This window comes from Drosophila nasuta, chromosome 2R (genome assembly GCF_023558535.2).
Source record: "Drosophila nasuta strain 15112-1781.00 chromosome 2R, ASM2355853v1, whole genome shotgun sequence".
Classification (NCBI taxonomy): Eukaryota; Metazoa; Arthropoda; class Insecta; order Diptera; family Drosophilidae; genus Drosophila; species Drosophila nasuta.
The window spans coordinates 30,454,949-30,476,249 of NC_083456.1; the positions used below are offsets into that span (position 1 = coordinate 30,454,949).

The 21,301-nt window shown below is 39.0% G+C and overlaps 2 protein-coding genes across 2 annotated transcripts; both read right to left on the bottom strand.

The window, feature by feature from the left end:
* Positions 1-6,657: 6,657 nt before the first annotated feature.
* Positions 6,658-7,862, bottom strand: LOC132786499 (uncharacterized). The gene is made up of 2 exons (XM_060793039.1): positions 7,761-7,862; positions 6,658-7,659 (listed from the first exon to the last, which is right to left on the bottom strand). The coding sequence occupies exons 1-2, from the start codon at positions 7,770-7,772 to the stop codon at positions 6,766-6,768; spliced, it is 906 nt and encodes a 301-aa protein (XP_060649022.1). The 5' UTR covers positions 7,773-7,862; the 3' UTR covers positions 6,658-6,765.
* Positions 7,863-19,081: 11,219 nt separating this feature from the next.
* LOC132785478 (skin secretory protein xP2-like) lies at positions 19,082-20,945 on the bottom strand. Its single transcript, XM_060791598.1, has 3 exons — positions 20,703-20,945; positions 20,454-20,641; positions 19,082-20,393 (listed from the first exon to the last, which is right to left on the bottom strand). The coding sequence occupies exons 1-3, from the start codon at positions 20,799-20,801 to the stop codon at positions 20,174-20,176; spliced, it is 507 nt and encodes a 168-aa protein (XP_060647581.1). The 5' UTR covers positions 20,802-20,945; the 3' UTR covers positions 19,082-20,173.
* Positions 20,946-21,301: the final 356 nt, after the last annotated feature.

Genomic DNA, 21,301 nt, shown 5'->3' on the forward strand with positions numbered 1-21,301 from the left:
TTCTAAAGCTTCTGAACCGGTTCACCAAATGGTTTAGCATTTTAGTCAAGTATAGTGTTGAAATTTTGCATTTATAGTATCGTATTTAGCACTCTAACTTTATTTTCATATAGTTTGTGTTTCATTCGAGCTACACGTATGCATATTTGGCTTAGATTTAAAAGCATTGAACCGGTTTAATGAACGGTTCAGTCTCGCGTTTCATTGAACAGTTTAGAAGTGCCGCATTGAATTTTATGACATGGTGGCTCGAAGTGTTTATATAAATTGCGAGCTGCTTTATTTGTGTTTGCTTTAAAGTTTTTTAAAGCGGTTCACAAACTGGTTCAACTTTATAGCTTAGAAACACGTGAATGTTTCGCCTTTGGTCTAACTAACTTTAAGTTAAATAAATGATTTATATTTTTTACTTTATTTTCATATACGCGCTCATAAATCTTAAACTAAACACAGTTTCAGAATGTAGGTCAAGCCTACGCAACAATTGGAAGTTCGCGTTTAAAAATCAAAGCGGTGCGATTAAATTATTTGCTTGTGCCCATTTTTTTTTTGTTGCTGTTGTCGTTGTTGTAGCACATTTAGCAGTCGATCTTTAGCAACCCCTTAATTAAAACGCCTTCACATTAATTGCGCACGTGACGTTAGCCGCTCATTAACTTGGCTCACGTTGTAAGGAGCGGAGGAGCCGAGGAGCGGAGGAGAAGGAGAACAGGAAGTGGGGCATAGTTTGGCAATGGCTGGGCAAAGTTTTTCGGCGGCCAATAAAAATGAGGTAAAGCGGGAGCGAGAGTGGGAGGGAAGGTCATCGGAACATTCTGTAAGGCAAATCCTTTTGGCAATTAGATACTTGCAACCAATAGAGGCAAAAGTGGCACAAGCAACCGAGGCAGAGACACCCACAAATATTGCGCAAGTATCATGCTTGGTATCGTCTTGGTCGACATCGCATTTCGTAGTGCAAATATCCCATTACTCGGATGAAACTTTTAATTAAAAGTTACCAATGACAAACGGGAAACGGGAACGGGAAGAGCGACATCAATGTGAAGGACAGAGAGGAGGCGAAAGAAGAAGGGGGTGGCAGCAACTTCAACAGAATACTCATACTCATAGTTGTGTACTCATACTGACTCTCATACTCATACTCGTACTCAGTTGACTCGCATTCGTAGTCTTAATATTTAGTCGTGGCCAAAGTGGAGTCCTGTCTGCTTCCCTGGCACGCACGTAATTGAGACAAAGTTTGAGACAGTAAAACATTCGTGCAATGCCTCAGGAAGGAGCTCGACTTGGCTTCGTTTGGTTTGGTTTGCCTTGGCTTGGGATGCCAATGAGAAAATTACGACATTTAAACCCGGAGGTTAAATGCACGTGAAATATTAAGTTTAGTTGCATGAGAGCACAGTAAATCTTCATCTTGTGGGTCATTTGTTTGTCGCTCTCCCTCGTTCGCTCCACTCTTCCATTCTCTCTTCTCTGTCTCGATGAGCAGCTAATTATGGCCAGGTGTAGCTAGCAATGCACCAAAGCTTCAGCTGCTCTCCCAGTCGACTGCACAACAAACTCGAGCGTGATATATTTGCGTGCCCGCATACGTGTCTTCCCGTATCTCACAGACGCCAACATCTAATCAACTAATCATGGTCAGCTCGGGTTTCGCCGAATCTGAAAGCCAAGACCCAGAAGATACCTTCTACTGAGGAAGCTTTTCGCTCTCTCTTTCTTCCTCTACTCCTGCAAACATATTTTATCTGGTCGCATTTGCAACATTGCAAAGCGCATTCTGCAGATGTGTTGGGCACTAAATATTGGTGTGACTCAAGAGACAGTCAACCTATTTACTGCCGAATAATAAAACTTTCTTTGTAAGGCAACCTTTTGATCAGTTTAAACTTCTAGCTGAAGGGCTTAACTTAATGTCCTTGAACTAATTTGATCACCTCATTTTGTAGCTAATATTACTTGACTAGTCATTTAAATATTGTTTACTAGTTATGCAAAATGTAATTTGATTTTAGCTAAACTCGATTGCTGCATATTTTTGAAAATTTTTAATGGATTAATATAAAATTTAAGCGTTTTTAATATGAGATTTTCATGTCGCTTAAAGTCTGGTAAATTTTCTACTAAACGAACTTAATTGGATAAAAATAATAATAATAATTACGTTTTATTGCATTTGAATTCCTCTTTATAGAAAATCTTTTTTATTTCCGTACAGCAATAATATATTATTATTAAAGATATTAGATTATAGTTTAATACAACTAATCTTTATAGTTTAAAAAGATTAACAATTTATATTTTATAAAGATTTGTCCCTCGTAGGATTAATTATTTTAAATATTGCAAATAATAGATTAATAGAAACTTAATTCGGGGTTGAATACTAATAAACCAATTAATTCTAACTAATATAAGCTAAATTCAATTTCTGGGAATATTTTATTACTATTTACCATTGTTATCAAGCATTAATTATGGCCAATAATGAATTGTATTGAAACTTATAATTACATTTTAATTTGTTATTAAATTTGAAATTAAGTATATCTTTTATATTCTGTGTTAGAACAGGAAAAGTTTATTCAGAATTTCAATTTATTTAATACTATTTTATGCCACAAATGTTGTATTAAAATTTATTTTGATCACATTTTATTGCTATCCCAATAGAATAGACTCTACAAAAATAACAAAGTCGTTGGTAAACTTCTAGCATTAATTATTGTCAATAATCATTTGAAATAAAACTTATAACTACATTTTAATTTGTTATTAAATTTGAACATTAAGTATATCTTTTTAAATTTTGTGTTAATACTATTCTGTGTTTAATACTATTTTATGCCACAAAAGTTGTATTAAAATTTATTTTGATCACATTTTATTGCTGTCCCTATAGAATAGACTCCACAAAAATAACAAAGTCGTTGGTAAACTTCTAGCCCAGGTTGGGAACACTATTTGCAACTAACAAGCTCCTTTTGTTATTATGGCAGATACTGACTACGCTGGCTGAAAGCGCATTGAAGCGTTTTGCGGTGCGAAATTGTACGCAATAACAAGAAATTTTGCTTACAAATAGCAGTTAGATCGGGCTTAGTTGGTGGGCGTAGGAGGGGCTGAGAGGTGGCTAATTATGCTGCCAATGGTAACGGCAAATGTTGCGATTTTGCAAAATAATCAGAAAATGCCCTCAACATTTTACGTAAAACGAAAACAGCACGGGAAATGCAACGCACGTCGTGTGCAACGAGGAACGATGGAGAGTGGGAAGCGAGGGGAGGAGAAGGGAAGGCTGGGAGGGATTGTGTGAGCCTATTTGGGTGCAGCTGAATGCGCTTGTCTCGCTCTGGTCAAGCGACTCGACCGAGACGAGCCGGGCAACAGCCTGGAGGGCAGGCAGCTAGGCAGCTAGGCAGGATGGCTGCAGGATGGCGAACAGGAGGCAGGCAGGCGGAAATGCTGTGGTTGCCATGTTGCTGCTTTGTTGCGTTATCTAATTACAAAGGAATTGTGCGGCAGCATCAGCAGCGACACACACACACATCCAGCTTTTTGGGGGTCTGCCAACGTTGTTTTGGCCCGCTCTCGGCGCTAACAGAAAAATATTATTTCTCCTTGTTTTTCCCCAGCAGGGAAAACAATGCAGCGGGCACGAATTTATCAATGCGCTACAGTGAATGGAAGTAACAGCTGTGGCAACATAGACTAGAGAAGCATATCATATGTCTCTTGCACTATGTTACATAGAAATATACTCTAGTTTGAAAGAGCTGCGATATGAAGAAGCAAATAAGATAGACTTGATTTCAGCAAGCAATAAATATGAATGTACTTTATTTAAAGCGACTTTCATATTTCGCATTTCAAAATAATTGGTACTCAAGTGTCCATTGAATACAACTTATGTTTGGCGACTGGTGTAGAATAGTGTTGAGAAGTTCACGAACGAAAAACTAATGAATGAAAAGAGTCTTATTATAGTGAACAAATTGATAAAGTTCACCATTTGTGAAATCAAGTTACATATTATATTTCATATTTTAAAATAATTGGTACCGAACTGTTCATTGAATACTGCTTATTCGAGACAGCGAGGTATAATGTTAAATTGTTCAAGAACGAACGAACGAATGAACAAAAATATAATCATATTCAGCTAAGTGAACGAATTGAATGTGTTCACCATTTGTGAAAGAATTAAATAGATCACTTTCAAGGTTCACCATGAAACTCTTCATGACCTTTTTATTGGTTCAGTGTTAATTTCTATTTTTTGTTCGATATATGTGGTTCAGTTGTTTACTTTTGCTGTTCGATTAGTTCTAGGAATAAGCGAAAATAAGCGAACGAGCTTCACGATCTAGTTCACTGATCACAATTAAACGAATGGAGTTATTCAGTAAATTGAACGACGATTGCACAGCACTAGTGTAGAAAGTAGTTATGAGTGTAGCAAACTGTTCACATCTTTCGCATCTTTTAAATTGAATTTAAAAGCATCTACAACTGATGTCCACTAACTGGAAGGATTCGCCACTCATGCCAGTGATAAGGACTCGCATTAAATACTCCCAGTAGACACAGTATGAAAAAAAAAACAACGCAACGGCAATCCGATTTATTTGTGTATGCATGTGTATGTTATGTGTCTATGCGTGTGTGCGTAAGGAGGAGGGGAAGGGGGAGGAAGGGAGCAAGTGGGTCCTAGAATTATCTGGCTTGTGGTGTGGGTGGGGGGCGAGGCAAGGGGCGCAGTTAGTTACACATAACCAGGCACATATGCGCTAAATACACTCGTGTCTAATAAGTTTTAGCCAAATGGCCATCGAAGCGAACACACACACACACAGACACACCCATCGACACACACTTGGTCAGCGGCGGGATAAACAAATGTTGGGTCGTCCATTTGGGGGTCACAGCTGCGTATGCGGCATATTTGAGGGCGCTGGCCGAAAAATTGTCAAACTGCCGGACGCGGCCCAAAAGTCAGTTGGGTTAGAAATCTGCTTAGCCGCTTTCCGGCCGTCCGCATACAACGATGCTGCTCAACGTTTACCCAACGCTTGAATTTAAATTGACAAAATATTTGGTTGTGCCGTACACACACACACACACACACACACAACACAACACACATTCCTCTGCTGCGTATTGAAGTTTCGCCTTCTAAACAGCGAAAGGGCAAGCGAACACTAATTGCGCGTCTGTCAACACTTGAATTTAAAATAATATTTGCAACAATTAATAAAAAAAAAGCGCGTTTGTGCCCAACAAACAGCCCCCGAAATTTGTGAGTTTTGTTGTCGCAAAACTCTTCATTCAACACAAAAGGTGGCAAAGCCTTGATATTTCTATACTAAGCTTAGGCGACAGGCCGATACCCTGTAAATGCAAAAAAGGGGAGAGTAGATTTCAATGCGTACCTGAAGATGATTAATTTGCGAATTTATTACATATGAAAAATGTTTTTACTTATAGAATTATACATTACATTATTATAGTATTTTTGAAAATACTGTCTTTAATACTTTATATTTGTCAAGCAAAATATTAAATATGTTAGCTAAATTAAATGTTTCATATTTTCAATGATATTGTCGCGATTGAAAATAAAAACTTGATAAACATTACCATTTAAGTAAATTACTACATTAGTATTTTGGTATATATTAGTATTTTGGTATATATTAGTATTTTGGTATATATTAGTATTCTGGTATATATTAGTATTTTGGTATATTTGTTGTATCAGTATTTTGGTTTATCAGTATATCAGTATTTTGGTATATCAGTCTTTTGGTATATCAGTATTTTGGTATATCAGTATTTTGGTAAATCAATATTTTGGTATATCAGTATATCAGTATTTTGGTATATCAGTCTTTTGGTATATCAGTATGTTGGTATATCAGTATTTTGGTATATCAGTATATCAGTATTTTGGTAGATCAGTGTATCAGTATTTTGGTATATCAGTGTATCAGTATTTTGGTATATCAGTATTTTGGTATATCAGTATATCAGTATTTTGGTATATCAGTATATCAATATTTTGGTATATCAGTATATCGGTATTTTGGTATATTAGTATATCAGTATATCGGTATTTTGGTATATTAGTATATTAGTATATCAGTATATCAGTATATCAGTATATCGGTATATCAGTATATTAGTATATTAGTATATTTTTTATTAGTATTAGTATTAGTATTTTTAGAGTATGTCAAAATCCAACTCTTAAATTTGTCTAAAATAGTTGAAGCTAAGCCTATTTGCACTCAGCTCTATTGCTTAATGGGTTCAGTAGCGTCACAACAACATGCGCCTCAAATATCGACCAAAATTATAATAAACCCCAACATAGAATGCGGGGCTTTAGTGCAACATTTATGGACCTGCCGCCGGTAATTTGGCGAAAAATTTGACAAAAATTATGAAAACGGCGTGCAGAAAGCTAGGAGCAAGGGCAACGCGTTTAACAGATTTTAGGCTGGTCAAAAGAGCGAATTATGCAAATTGCGAGACACGTCAAAATAATAAGCATAAATATGTGAGTGACATTTAAGCCAACATTGAAAATGGCCAACAGCTGCGTGTGCAGGCTGTCAGACGCATGCGAAAAATTGGATGCACTAAAACCAAAAAAAAGATAAATTAATATATTTGAAACTGAAAATTTTGATAAAACGTACAAAAAGGTTTCAATTCAAAAATTGGTCTCTCCATACAAGTTGTTCTCCACTTGATTTTCTAATTGACGCCAAGGGCTTTCATACGCTTGGGCATATTTCGCTTGAGCAGATTCCAATTGATACTCGTAGGCTGTGGATGGACGCGTTGCTTCGTCTTCAGCTTCTTCGACTTGCTGGAGTGCAAGTTTTGATATTGACTGGCGCTGCGAACGACTTTGCTTATCTGTCTTGATAACTTGCCCGATTTGCCAGCCGCCTTGGACTTGTATTTACTCTTGAGGACCATTTTGCCACGGCCGGCGATGTGGACACGGCTTTTGGAAGCAATCTTCGATTTCTTGTTCTTGTTCATGTTCTTGTTCGACTTGGACACGCTCTTGGCCGACTTGGATGATTTCATGGACTTCTTCGACTTCTGTGACTTGACAGCCTTCAACAATTTAGCGCTCTTCTGTGCTGGCAGCAAGGCACCGCCTTGAGCTCTCACTCCTTGCTGCTGCTGTTGGGGCTCTTGGATTTGTGGCTTCTTCACAGCGTATTTGGGAGTTGGCGGTGACTGGCTGGCGAAGACTCGTGCAGCCTGCACAATCGAATCGAAATTGCCAAAGACCTGCATTATGTTGCGATTGACATACTGTAGATACTTCAGCGACGATTGGCACAAGCTGCACTTTTGATTCTTGTCACAGTTGTTGCGTATTAGACTCTCCAGGTACAGAAAGTTCTTGGCCATGTTCTCGCAATGCGGACACTTGTTCATATTGCTGCGTTCGTAGTGATTCTCTTTAAGGTTTTCAACTTGCTCCTTCAGTGGATCCTTGTTGCTGTTGTTGTTGTTCGATGTTGATTTCTGTTCTAGCTTCGCGGCGGAATTCTGTGGCACGATGTACGAATTAGCGGTTTTTTTTTTATCGAAACCGAACATTTTTCGTAGAACTGAAATTTTGTTAACCTTGTCAGGTAATGAATGTGAATGTGAGTTTCGGAGAGAGAGAAAGAGATCTAGATGTTAGTGTGATATTCATCGGATTCAATTACATTGTCATAGCCTACCTCAGGCATCATCCGTGCGTTCTAACCCAGTGAGACGTTCTCTCATCTGAACTCCAATATTTTATTTGGAGTCTGAACACAAACAGAAATCAAATGTTGTATTGGCATTCATAGCGTTGCCTGCTGCTTTAACCTTGTCCTGCACAATTATTGCTGCAATTAATTCGAGAAGCAAACTGACCTCAATTTAATTTCAACAAAAAAAAATTGCGACTCTCTGCCTGCTGACTGCTGCCTGACTGTGGATCGTTTAATTTCTATTTCCTCGAGCGCAATTAGCGATAATCAGCTGGCCGTGGCAGACTCCTCCCGCATTGTTTGCTGTTGACATTTTTATTTTGATTTCCATTCCCAGTGACATTCTTGCTTTGCCTATTTCGCATTTGGGTCAACGCAGCGCAGTGCGATGTGCGCTGTAATTTATTTCATTTTAAGATACCATCGCCGCCTCATTTCATTTGTTTTTCGCTTCTTTTTCCTCGCTCGGTCAAACACACACATTTTTAACTGCTATTTGACTGTTGACCTTGCACAGTGATTACTAAAATTGTGTGTACATACACTACACATTGATGTCACATTCTTTTGCCTGACCCTGAGGCTATAAAATTGCTATATTAAATTGCCATCAGTTGAGTTATTAGCCAAAGGTTGCTACGTCCCCACAATATGCATTTGGTTAAACTCTCTGAAAACGATATTTCATATTCATCAATTTAGAAAATAGAAAAATAGTTGCCATTTGGAAAGCAATATATTCTTTTGATACATAAATCAAGTTTTAATTTCTCTGGCAATAAACTTTATTCAAAGTTGAGCGAGCAACTTTTTGGTCAAGCACGAAGAATGTCTGAGCTTAATATGTGAGCAATTGGAATATTGAAAACTTAATTATAATGTGACATTTATGAAAGCAGTTTTGTTGCCATTTGATTTGTGCTCGACTTTAGGAGCTCTTAGTGATCCATTTAGATGCGAACATTGCTGCAGCGCACATCAATAAAACAAGAGGCAAACCCCAGCAACTACGTCGAGTGGCAAACCACATAACTTCGATTTGGAAAATATCTTGGAAAAGTCAAGCACAAGTGCAAAGCGACAATAAACAGTGAGCTAGAAACACACACATACATACGCTCAAGTTGTGTGGCCATAAAGTTGATTGTCCATAAATGTACGGGGCGTATACGTAATGTCGAAGGGGGGGAGCTGAGCTGCATTAAACCAATGCACTTTGCAGAACGGGGTGTAGCCCGAGCCAAGCCCGAGCTCGTAAAGTGCCATCGTAATGAATTTATTAAAAGTTCATTTTGTTAACATGCCACTAACGTCGAAGGCGCCGAAGACGACTCAGCTGATGTCTTGCTCTTGGCTGACTTGCATGTTGGCCAAGTTTACTCGTTGGCCAAATAGATTTCAATTACAACGTTTGCTTTGCATGCGACAACTACGGGCTACAAATGTGAGTGTTAATGGATTTGTGCCAAGTTCTCGTCGACGGTGTTTCGCTGATTTATACGTGAAGTCCAAAATTGGAACACCTTTGTGGTCAATGCTGTAACGTGCAACGAGAAGAAGCACAAGGCGACAGGGCTATCGGCATTTGCGGGGCACGCTTTAGAGTCCGGCTCTAGCTCGTCGGCTTTGGGGGTGGTGGTCTTGCTTATGCCAATAGCCCTTTCTTCGCTGCTCATTATTATTAATTTAAGATCAGAAATTGAGCGTGCTGCGACGAAGAAGGGATTGCTAGAAAACTAGCCGGAAAGAGAAGAAAGATCCAAAAATGTCTCAAAAAATTAGGAAAAAACAAAGAGAGAATAAGAGAGAGAGAGAGAGACAGAAAGAGAGAGAAAGAAAGAGCGAGAATTGAGGCAGGCCATCACAGCTGTCAAGTGATGAAGTCCCCTCCCAACCTATGATCACAGCATCAGAGCATGGCTCTGGTGATCCCTTTTAACCCTACGACAGTGGTGTCGCTGGCTTGTTTCGGCTAAATGAAAAGTAAATTATTTCATGGTATACAATATTTAATTAATGATAGATATTAAACAATATGGCATTATAAATAAAAATAGTACAAAATGATCAATAATACTACAAGAGGATAGTTGCAATATTTCTTTTAAAGTTTCTTTTAAATATATAATGTATTTTACTTTCAGTGCTTTGTATTATTTCATGTACCAAATTTTAAACTTTGATCTAATTTTATAATTTATCTTCAAACCTATTTTTTTTTTATAATATTTAATAGTTTTTAATTTCTTTTCGTATGCTTTTCTATAAATTTATAATTCGTGTTTGTACAATGTAAATCGAGGTGAAAGTATAAAGTGTGTGTTTCACAATAAAAACTCACCAACAGAACTCCTGCGGCGGCGATCGATCTCCGACGAAGGTGTGCTGGAACAGTGCTAAATTAAAAATAAAAAAATACAACTTTCACCGAAACACTTCATATTGTACCTACGCGAAACTGGTACTAGTTATTCAATATAATTTGCATACGTTTTAATTTTTGTTTTAATTTTGATATTTCATAACTTGGCACTGATTTTCATAACTTATTTGTTTAATTTAATTTAATATAATAATTTTCGTTTAGGCATTTTGCCTTCTAAGCTTTTAGCTGTTTTGTTTTATATTTTAAATTTTTTTGTAACTTGTGCACTTCACATTCAACAATTGTTTTAAATTCTCAATTCTCATGGCTCTACAATTTCTTATTTAATTTCAACTATTTCTTTTATATTTGTACATTTGTTTTGTTTAATTCTTGTAGCGCTTCAACTTTTTTAATTTGTTGTTTTACAATATTTTAGCGCTGTTATTTTTAATTGAATGTGGCACAATACATGTTCTAATTTTAACTTTTTATTTTTATTTTTTTTTTATCAACAAAACAGCTGCGCTAATTCCTTTTAATTCTAAATCATTTTATCTTTTAACTTTTGAACTTAACTTTTAACTTTTATTTTCTTTTTTGTGCAATTTTGAAATTCTGCAATTGCAGTAGCGCTTTACTATTAATTTGAAATTTTAACTAATTTTGTGAACAAATGCACTTTCAATTTTTAAATAATTTCAACTTTTAACTTTGTATCGTATTCATTTTTTTTAAACAATTTTAACTAAATTAAATTAAATTTAATTATTTTAATTTTTAATATTTCTGTGCAATTTCTGCGCTTTTGCAATACTAAATTTTTCTCAACATGTTTCATTTTAACTTGTGCTGAGCGGCGCTACACTGTTGAGCTTTTACTCTATCATATTGTTTCACTATTTTTTTTGTTTTATACAATGTAGCGCATCATTTTAAACTTTTCAGATTTGGGTTTTAATTTCTCATAAATTCACTTTAACACACACACACTATATATGTAAGCGATCTGGTCGCTGATGTTCAGGAAAGCAAAGATGAGATGATGCTGTCAGAGAGTTAAAGTTGGCACCTAAAGGCGCTTCGCTGGCCAGGCAGTGGCCTGTAGAGGCGCCCGCTGGCCGAGAGGGCCGGTGCAGGGGTGCTCCGCTGGCCGTGAGGGCCGGAGAGGTGCTCCGCTGGCCGAGAGAGCCGGTGCAGGGGTGCTCCGCTGGCCGTGAGGGCCGGAGAGGTGCTCCGCTGGCCGAGAGGGCCGGTGCAGGGGTGCTCCGCTGGCCGTGAGGGCCGGAGAGGTGCTCCGCTGGCCGAGAGGGCCGGTGCAGGGGTGCTCCGCTGGCCGTGAGGGCCGGAGAGGGTGCTCCGCTGGCCGAGAATGCCGGCGCAGGGCGCTCCGCTGACCGAGAATGGCCTACAGGGGTGCTCCGCTGGCCGAGAATGGCCTGCAGGGGTGCTCCGCTGGATAAGCTGCGGCACTTGGCCGAAGCAAACTGGCGGTATGCTGCGAAGCAAGAAACAAGGCCTTGAAGGCAGCAAAACCAATCCTGCGAACAAAATTTTAATTACACGGAGTCCTCCTATGACACTATAAAACTTTTCTCTTACCAAATAATAGCAAAGACAATAAAAAAAATTCCCAATAGCGCTCGATGCCTTCCGATTTAAATCTTCAATAATTACGCGTCTATGTACGCAGCCGGTCATTAGAAAAATGCTCAAACCGGAACCGGCTTTCACTAAGTTGGCCGCGCTCAAGCTGATGCAGCTGGCGCAGATGTCAAAGCTGAGCTTTCCAGTGCAACCGATGCACTTCAAGCTTATCAGCAGTTTTACAGCACTGCTCGGCTTATCAGCTGCTTACAGCGCTGCTTTAAGCTCAACTCGACAGACTAACAAGTGCATACTTTTAGGAGCTACTTGCAACAACATCAACCTTGACTTAAACTTAGTAAACTTTTAGGCCGAATTCAATACACGTTGCTGTAGGCGCCGTTACAAAACCCCCCCGCTACAATCAGACTAGGGTATTTCCTTTCAATAGATACCCTAGACTGATACCGCCGGAAGCAACATCATTGTCGAATGTCCTTGACATGATAATTGCCTAGCAAATGGCCTTGTAAATCTTCGAGCTCATAATTCGAATTGCCGAGTTTTCTACGAACTCGCGCCTTTAGAAATGCGGGACCAAACTTTGCATTATAACCAGTCTGGAAGCAACTTTGCTTGAAATTTCGACGGAACACTTCTTGTCCTGGCGCGAAAGTTATTATTCTTGACCGCAAATTGTAACGTTTCTCGTTCACATCATGCTTAAGTTGCATCAGCTTACATGCATTCTTACGGATCAAATCAAAAGAGTCCTGTCGATTAAATACTAATGATCGATCATCCAGCATGTTTAGCTTTCTAAGCAATGCATATGTTGACCCCGACGTAATCATGTGCTGGCCGAAAGCCATGTAATATGGAGAAGTACCGATGCTCGAATGCACGGACGATCTCAAAGCACAGCATATTTTGCTTAAGCTTTCGTCCCAATCCTTCTGATCTGGACGCAAGTAAGCTCTTATTCCCGAAATTACCGAGCGATTAACTCGTTCAGATGCATTCGCTTGAGGGGAATGAACAGCGGTGAACATTTGATTTACTCCATACTGTTTCAAGAGCTTTTGAAACGCCTCAGAGCGAAACTGCGATCCATTGTCAGAGACAATAGTTTCTGGAACGCCGAAAGTCATGAATAATTCTCCTTCCAGATATTTAATTACGAGAGCCGCGTTTATTTTTTTTACTGGCTTAAGGAAAACATATTTTGAGAAATGGTCGAGTACTATAAATATTCCAATATTTCCACTCCTTGATCGGGGATACGGTCCAAGAAAGTCAATAAAAGGCGTTGGAAAAACCGCTGACTTTCAGGAGCTTTACCCAAAGGAGGTCTCAGAGCATGATTTGGTGCTTTCGTAGTTTTACAAACTTCACAAGCGTTGATGTAAGCTTTAACATCAGAAACGAGACCAGGCCAGAAATAATATCTCCTCACTCTTTCGATGGTTTTGTGGATACCCCCATGTGAGCACAAAGGACTGTCATGTGACTGGAAAAGAATTTCAGGGACCAATTCTTTTGGTATCCAGAGTTTCCAGGCATACTCGTCATGTATCTGCTCTCCTGTCAAATGCTCAGCCTTACGATACACGTAGCCACTATCAACTTTTAAATCCGGAAAATTTGTACTATTAGCTTTTACGCTATCGAGCAACTCCAAGTACTCTTGAGACTTGAAATGTGGCGAGTCTAAATCCACAATTAAACCCTGTCGTAAGTCTATGGCAGCCACGCCATCTTCATTCACTCTCGACAGAGAATCTGGTACCACATTCATCGAGCCTTTCCGATGTTCTATTTTAAAACGATACCTTTGTAACGATAATGCCCAACGAGCTAGACGTGAATTTAAATCATGGTTGGACATCAGCCATTTTAATGAAGCATGATCAGTCACAATGGTGAACTCGTGTCCTTCCACGTAAGCACGAAAATTCTTCAGTGCTACAATCGCTGCTAAACACTCTTGCTCGGTGACAGTGTAATTGCGTTGAGCTTTGTTGAGTTTTTTCGAAATGAAAGCCACTGGACGTTCATCTCCGTTCTCATTCAATTGAACTAACACTGCCCCAACGCCAGATTTACTAGCATCGCAATGTATTGCGAATGGCTTAGTAAAATCAGGGCTGCATAACACGGGAGCTTCACTAAGGCGTGATTTCAACACGTCGAATGCTGTGCATGCTTCCGGTGTCATACTAAATCTTCGTTTAGTGGTCATTAAATCAGTTAAAGGTGAAGCTAACGAGGCAAAATTCGGAACGAACTTGCGATACCAACCGCACAAACCCATGAAGCTTCGCAAACCTCGTAATGTTTTCGGAAGTGGAAAATCTTTTATGGCTCTGACTTTCTCTGGGTCAGTCTTAATTCCACCGTCTCCGATTATGTGGCCCAAATAGCGCACACGGCGCATGCAGAAATGACTTTTGCCAATGTTGATTGTCAGACCTGCACGCTCAATGTGGAGAGCTATCTCTCTCAACACCTCCAAATGGCCATTGAAGCTAGATGAGACTATAAGCAAATCGTCTAAATATACAAATACTTCATTTCTAAGATGGGCCGGTACTACCTTGTCCATCAATCGCGACATAGTGCTAGTCGCGTTACACAATCCAAAAGGCATAACCTTAAATTGATATAACGGCCTACCAGGGACAGTGAAAGCCGTTTTATCTCGGGCTTGCACCTCGAGAGGCACTTGCCAATACGCATCCTTTAAATCTAAGCTGGTGATGAACTCAGCTTTAGGTAGTCTACTCAAAATGCCGTTAATTTGAGGAAGTGGATACGCATCTTTCTCCGTGAAGCTGTTAACTTTACGGCAGTCTAAACAGATTCGCACTTTGCCTGGTTTTGTTACCATAACGATTGAGAAGACCAGGCGCTTTCTGACTCTTCTATCACTCCCAGTTCCAGCATCCTGTCTATTTCAGCATACATCGCCTTTTCTACAGCAGGCGAGACTGGGAAATGTCGCTGCTTAATAGGCTTAGCGCCGCCCACATCTATAGAATGCGAAATTAACTTTGTCTTCCCTAATCCCTTTCGAGCAAATGAAGGAAAACACTCTATCACAAGAGCTAGCTTGGCCCTGTCACTGTTCGATAATTCATGTTGGTCCTCATCTTCAACTTTGGTGTTAAAATCTTCGACACTGGCTACTTCTAGATTTTTCGGAAGAAGATCGTAAAGCTTCCAGAAATCAATACCCAAATACAGGTCTTGTTTCAGGGATGGAACAATATAAACTTCTAAGAGTTTTTCAAGATTAGCGTACTCTACCTTAACTTTCATCCGCCCTACAACTTGCTGAAGTCTTCCATCGGCAGTGGTTGCGCTTTTCTTAATTTCTTTAAATGCGATTTTATTCTCAATAATTTCTTTTGCTAGCGCTCCTCCGCAACAACTTATTGAAGCCCCTGAATCCAGCAGACCGTACACAGTGCGATTGAGAATTCGAACGGACAAAAATGGTCGAGGATCACTAGATCCAGGTGAGAGTGTGCCTATGTGTTCTAACCCTAGCACACACTTTTGACCTGCTGCCAAAACGATTTAATGCGCTTTGTGCTTCGAGTTTTGGATTTCGTAAAATCTGGTGAAAAATCATTTGTAAGAACGGTTTTCTCTTTCAATATTGGTATTTTTTGATGTAGCAATAAGCTGCCATCGCTTTGTAAGTCCGGTAAAATTTTCACATTTGGTAAAGTGTATGGTGGAAGTTGTGAGACTTCCGTCACTCGTCCGTCATTGTCGCTTGGCTTCGTGAGGCACTCGGAGTCTTCGGTTTGCACGCTGACTTCGACGTGCCGGGCTTGGAGTTTTTTGAGCACTTGCCACAACTCGGCTTGTACGTGTTAGCTGCTCCACAGCCATAACAAAAGACTCTTCGGTCTGATACGCAATCCTGGTATCGGTGTCCTTCCTTACGGCAATTCCAACATACCAAGGATAGAGCTTCTATGTCTAACTCGCTTTCGCATTCTGACTCAATACTCTGAGTTTGACAATCTACAAACTCTGCGACTTCACGTCTAAATGGTGTCCTTTTTACGTAGCCGTGAGACTTTTGGACATCGTCCAAAAAGGTTTCGCGTCGACGGCATATCTCCCTCAAATCTGACACAGTTTTTACGTCTACATTTAACAGCTCATGCCGTATTTCAGGCCTTAAATTGTTTTTAAGGACGCGAACGACCTTCAGAGTAGACCACGGCACTTCTAACTGATCTATTAACACAGATAAGCCTTCGTAAAAACTGTCAAACGACTCATTCGGTTTCTGTTTTCTGTTCCTAATAAGCTCCTCTATGTCACAATCGTTTCGTGCGATTCTGAACTGTGATCGCAAGGCTGCGCACAATTCTTCCCATTTCACATCATAGACGCTTTTGTGGTAACGCCAATAGAATTCGAGGGCCTTGCCTTCGAAAAGTACGCTAGCATGCTTACATAGAACAACAAAATTCCCGCCTAAGGTCTGATGTGTGAGTGCCTCTGCTCTATATATAAAATTGTCAACGGATACTCCTGTTCCAGAGAATTTCATTTTCCAACTATTTAATACTTGCACTACCTTGTCTGGCCTATTTAATAGGTCGGATACATGCGACATTGGAGTGCCAGAATTGATCCTTGCAGAGTCAGCATTGAAGTTTTGCTCTCTGACATACTCAGGCCTACTTTCCATTCTCTGCCCTGTTGGAGGTGTGCTGGTTCTAACATCGCTATTTGCTGGAGTCGCGATCAACCTTTGCACACTATCTACGACCGAACTCTGAATTAGTTCGGCCATCCTCTCGGAGAGTAGTGAGCAATCTTCTCTCCATAGCGAGCAAGGAAAGAGCATTCACGGATTCAGGATTCTCTGAATCACTTACGCGTATGTTCGATCTCGTTTGCGATGTGCTAGCAACGTCATCCGTCACTGAATCGCTACTCCGCTCTTCTGCCTGACGGCTTTTAGACTGTGAGCGAGTTTGCAACCCTTGAGTATTCGGTGGCTCAACTGGCCTGGATTGCACTTGACAAACTGGGCATTTGTCCTTCGTTTTAAAATGCAATTCTATGCACTTTTGTGAAACTCGTGGTTGCATGCGGTTCTATACGCCTCTGCAACGGACTTAATTTCCTTTTTGCATAAAGGACATGAAGCGATAGGCAAGCCCATCGCTCCCTTGTTCGGCGATCGAGCAACACTCATTTTTCAAAGGGAACGAAACAAACTATAGAGCTAATAAATGTTTCCAGAGTCGATCTTAATCGAAAATTATCAACAGAAGAAAAAACCAAAAATTTACTAACCAACGAACAATGTATATAAACAAAAAAAAATAATAGATAAATAAATAATAAAAATTAAAAAAAATACAAAAATGGTACTATTCAAAGGAACCAAAAATAACGTAGAGATATAAAGAAATAATTCATAAATATTTTTAGCCGATAACAAAGCCTGACAACCACATATCGTAGGGTAATTTCATTCACTACCAAAATTCCCAAAAAAAAGAAATAGAAATAGTGTATTAAATGTATTTTCCATCAAGATTAGACCTGATTTACGGACAACAAAGCAGTTTACAATACTTTTGTTGTATTCCAGAAAATCAGAGAAGCCTAATTCCTAAGGAGAAGAATTTCAAATTTAGGTATTCCTCAGTCATTCGTGGTTGTAGCATTTTCCAATTAAAATGTCTACATATTCCAAGCCGTCTGACATAAAGAACATTAAAATTTGAACCGTTTCACCAATAATGAGGAATAAATTAAACGGGCCAAATAACCAACCGTAGTTGAATTTATTTGTATTTCCTCATACAAATAAATTCCACATTATTGGCAAATTCAATAATTAGAAACGAAAATTCGAAAGAAGAAGAATTCAATTTTGGATATTCTTCAGTCATTCGAGGTTGCAAAATTTTCTAAACAAAATATTTACACATTCCATTCGACTGACATGAAGAACATCAAAATTTGTGCTGTTTCACCAATACTGAAAATTAATTTAAATGGGCCAAAATAATCTACCGTAGTTGAATTATTTTGTATTTCCTCATAAAAATAAATACTCCATTATTGGCAAGTACAAGAATTACAAGGGAAAATTCCTACACAACTTTTCCTTTTCGGCCTGCTTCACCAATGATGAAAACCAATTTAAATGGGCCAAATAACCAACCGTGGTTGAATTTATTTGTATTCCTCATAAAAATATATACTTCATCATTGGCAAATACAAAAATTAAAAGGGAAAATTCCAATCCAACTTTTTCTTTTTGGCCAAAAGGAACTGATTGTGTATTCCTTCTTGTAATCCATAACAAATTTGAGATAAAGTCGAATTTTTGAAAAGAAATGAATGAAAAAGAAAATGAATGAAAAGAAGATAAAAAGATTTAAGAGTACGATATTTGAATTTAACCGAGAGTCTTAATGAGTATTTACTGTACTCACTAAGGCCCTACACGTTGGGCGCCACTTTTCTTAATTAATAATAATTAATTATAACTGTAACGTGCAACGAGAAGAAGCACAAGGCGACAGGGCTATCGGCATTTGCGGGGCACGCTTTAGAGTCCGGCTCTAGCTCGTCGGCTTTGGGGGTGGTGGTCTTGCTTATGCCAATAGCCCTTTCTTCGCTGCTCATTATTATTAATTTAAGATCAGAAATTGAGCGTGCTGCGACGAAGAAGGGATTGCTAGAAAACTAGCCGGAAAGAGAAGAAAGATCCAAAAATGTCTCAAAAAATTAGGAAAAAACAAAGAGAGAATAAGAGAGAGAGAGAGAGACAGAAAGAGAGAGAAAGAAAGAGCGAGAATTGAGGCAGGCCATCACAGCTGTCAAGTGATGAAGTCCCCTCCCAACCTATGATCACAGCATCAGAGCATGGCTCTGGTGATCCCTTTTAACCCTACGACAGTGGTGTCGCTGGCTTGTTTCGGCTAAATGAAAAGTAAATTATTTCATGGTATACAATATTTAATTAATGATAGATATTAAACAATATGGCATTATAAATAAAAATAGTACAAAATGATCAATAATACTACAAGAGGATAGTTGCAATATTTCTTTTAAAGTTTCTTTTAAATATATAATGTATTTTACTTTCAGTGCTTTGTATTATTTCATGTACCAAATTTTAAACTTTGATCTAATTTTATAATTTATCTTCAAACCTATTTTTTTTTTATAATATTTAATAGTTTTAATTTCTTTTCGTATGCTTTTCTATAAATTTATAATTCGTGTTTGTACAATGTAAATCGAGGTGAAAGTATAAAGTGTGTGTTTCACAATAAAAACTCACCAACAGAACTCCTGCGGCGGCGATCGATCTCCGACGAAGGTGTGCTGGAACAGTGCTAAATTAAAAATAAAAAAATACAACTTTCACCGAAACACTTCATATTGTACCTACGCGAAACTGGTACTAGTTATTCAATATAATTTGCATACGTTTTAATTTTTGTTTTAATTTTGATATTTCATAACTTGGCACTGATTTTCATAACTTATTTGTTTAATTTAATTTAATATAATAATTTTCGTTTAGGCATTTTGCCTTCTAAGCTTTTAGCTGTTTTGTTTTATATTTTAAATTTTTTTGTAACTTGTGCACTTCACATTCAACAATTGTTTTAAATTCTCAATTCTCATGGCTCTACAATTTCTTATTTAATTTCAACTATTTCTTTTATATTTGTACATTTGTTTTGTTTAATTCTTGTAGCGCTTCAACTTTTTAATTTGTTGTTTTACAATATTTTAGCGCTGTTATTTTTAATTGAATGTGGCACAATACATGTTCTAATTTTAACTTTTTATTTTTATTTTTTTTTTTTTTATCAACAAAACAGCTGCGCTAATTCCTTTTAATTCTAAATCATTTTATCTTTTAACTTTTGAACTTAACTTTTAACTTTTATTTTCTTTTTTGTGCAATTTTGAAATTCTGCAATTGCAGTAGCGCTTTACTATTAATTTGAAATTTTAACTAATTTTGTGAACAAATGCACTTTCAATTTTTAAATAATTTCAACTTTTAACTTTGTATCGTATTCATTTTTTTTAAACAATTTTAACTAAATTAAATTAAATTTAATTATTTTAATTTTTAATATTTCTGTGCAATTTCTGCGCTTTTTGCAATACTAAATTTTTCTCAACATGTTTCATTTTAACTTGTGCTGAGCGGCGCTACACTGTTGAGCTTTTACTCTATCATATTGTTTCACTATTTTTTTTGTTTTATACAATGTAGCGCATCATTTTAAACTTTTCAGATTTGGGTTTTAATTTCTCATAAATTCACTTTAACACACACACACTATATATGTAAGCGATCTGGTCGCTGATGTTCAGGAAAGCAAAGATGAGATGATGCTGTCAGAGAGTTAAAGTTGGCACCTAAAGGCGCTTCGCTGGCCAGGCAGTGGCCTGTAGAGGCGCTCCGCTGGCCGAGAATGCCGGTGCAGGGTGCTCCGCTGGCCGTGAGGGCCGGAGAGGTGCTCCGCTGGCCGAGAGAGCCGGTGCAGGGGTGCTCCGCTGGCCGTGAGGGCCGGAGAGGTGCTCCGCTGGCCGAGAGGGCCGGTGCAGGGGTGCTCCGCTGGCCGTGAGGGCCGGAGAGGTGCTCCGCTGGCCGAGAGGGCCGGTGCAGGGTGCTCCGCTGGCCGTGAGGGCCGGAGAGGGTGCTCCGCTGGCCGAGAATGCCGGCGCAGGGCGCTCCGCTGACCGAGAATGGCCTACAGGGGTGCTCCGCTGGCCGAGAATGGCCTGCAGGGGTGCTCCGCTGGATAAGCTGCGGCACTTGGCCGAAGCAAACTGGCGGTATGCTGCGAAGCAAGAAACAAGGCCTTGAAGGCAGCAAAACCAATCCTGCGAACAAAATTTTAATTACACGGAGTCCTCCTATGACACTATAAAACTTTTCTCTTACCAAATAATAGCAAAGACAATAAAAAAAATTCCCAATAGCGCTCGATGCCTTCCGATTTAAATCTTCAATAATTACGCGTCTATGTACGCAGCCGGTCATTAGAAAAATGCTCAAACCGGAACCGGCTTTCACTAAGTTGGCCGCGCTCAAGCTGATGCAGCTGGCGCAGATGTCAAAGCTGAGCTTTCCAGTGCAACCGATGCACTTCAAGCTTATCAGCAGTTTTACAGCACTGCTCGGCTTATCAGCTGCTTACAGCGCTGCTTTAAGCTCAACTCGACAGACTAACAAGTGCATACTTTTAGGAGCTACTTGCAACAACATCAACCTTGACTTAAACTTAGTAAACTTTTAGGCCGAATTCAATACACGTTGCTGTAGGCGCCGTTACAATGCGTTTGACTTTGGCTCGTTGCTGGCACAGTTCTGCCAGGTTTTTGTTTTTTTTTGTTAGTCAACGTTCACATTTGACCCACAAAGCAAGCGCTGCTCTTAGCCTGCTTTTGATGTCGGACCCTTTTCCTGTAACGACTTCCTGTGACTTCGTCAAGGCGTCGCGTCGCGTCGCTTCGCGTTGCACTCCCAATACAAACTCAAGC

Bases quoted from the DNA above. Each gene is read 5' to 3' on its own strand.
- LOC132785478 (XM_060791598.1), bottom strand. From the start codon at position 20,801: ATGACCGGCTGCGTACATAGACGCGTAATTATTGAAGATTTAAATCGG. The intron at 20,642-20,702 runs GTAAGAGAAAAG...TTTTGTTCGCAG, and splicing joins ATTGTCTTTGCTATTATTTG to GATTGGTTTTGCTGCCTTCA. The intron at 20,394-20,453 runs CTCTCCGGCCCT...CCAGCGGAGCAC, and splicing joins TTCTCGGCCAGCGGAGCACC to CTCTCCGGCCCTCACGGCCA.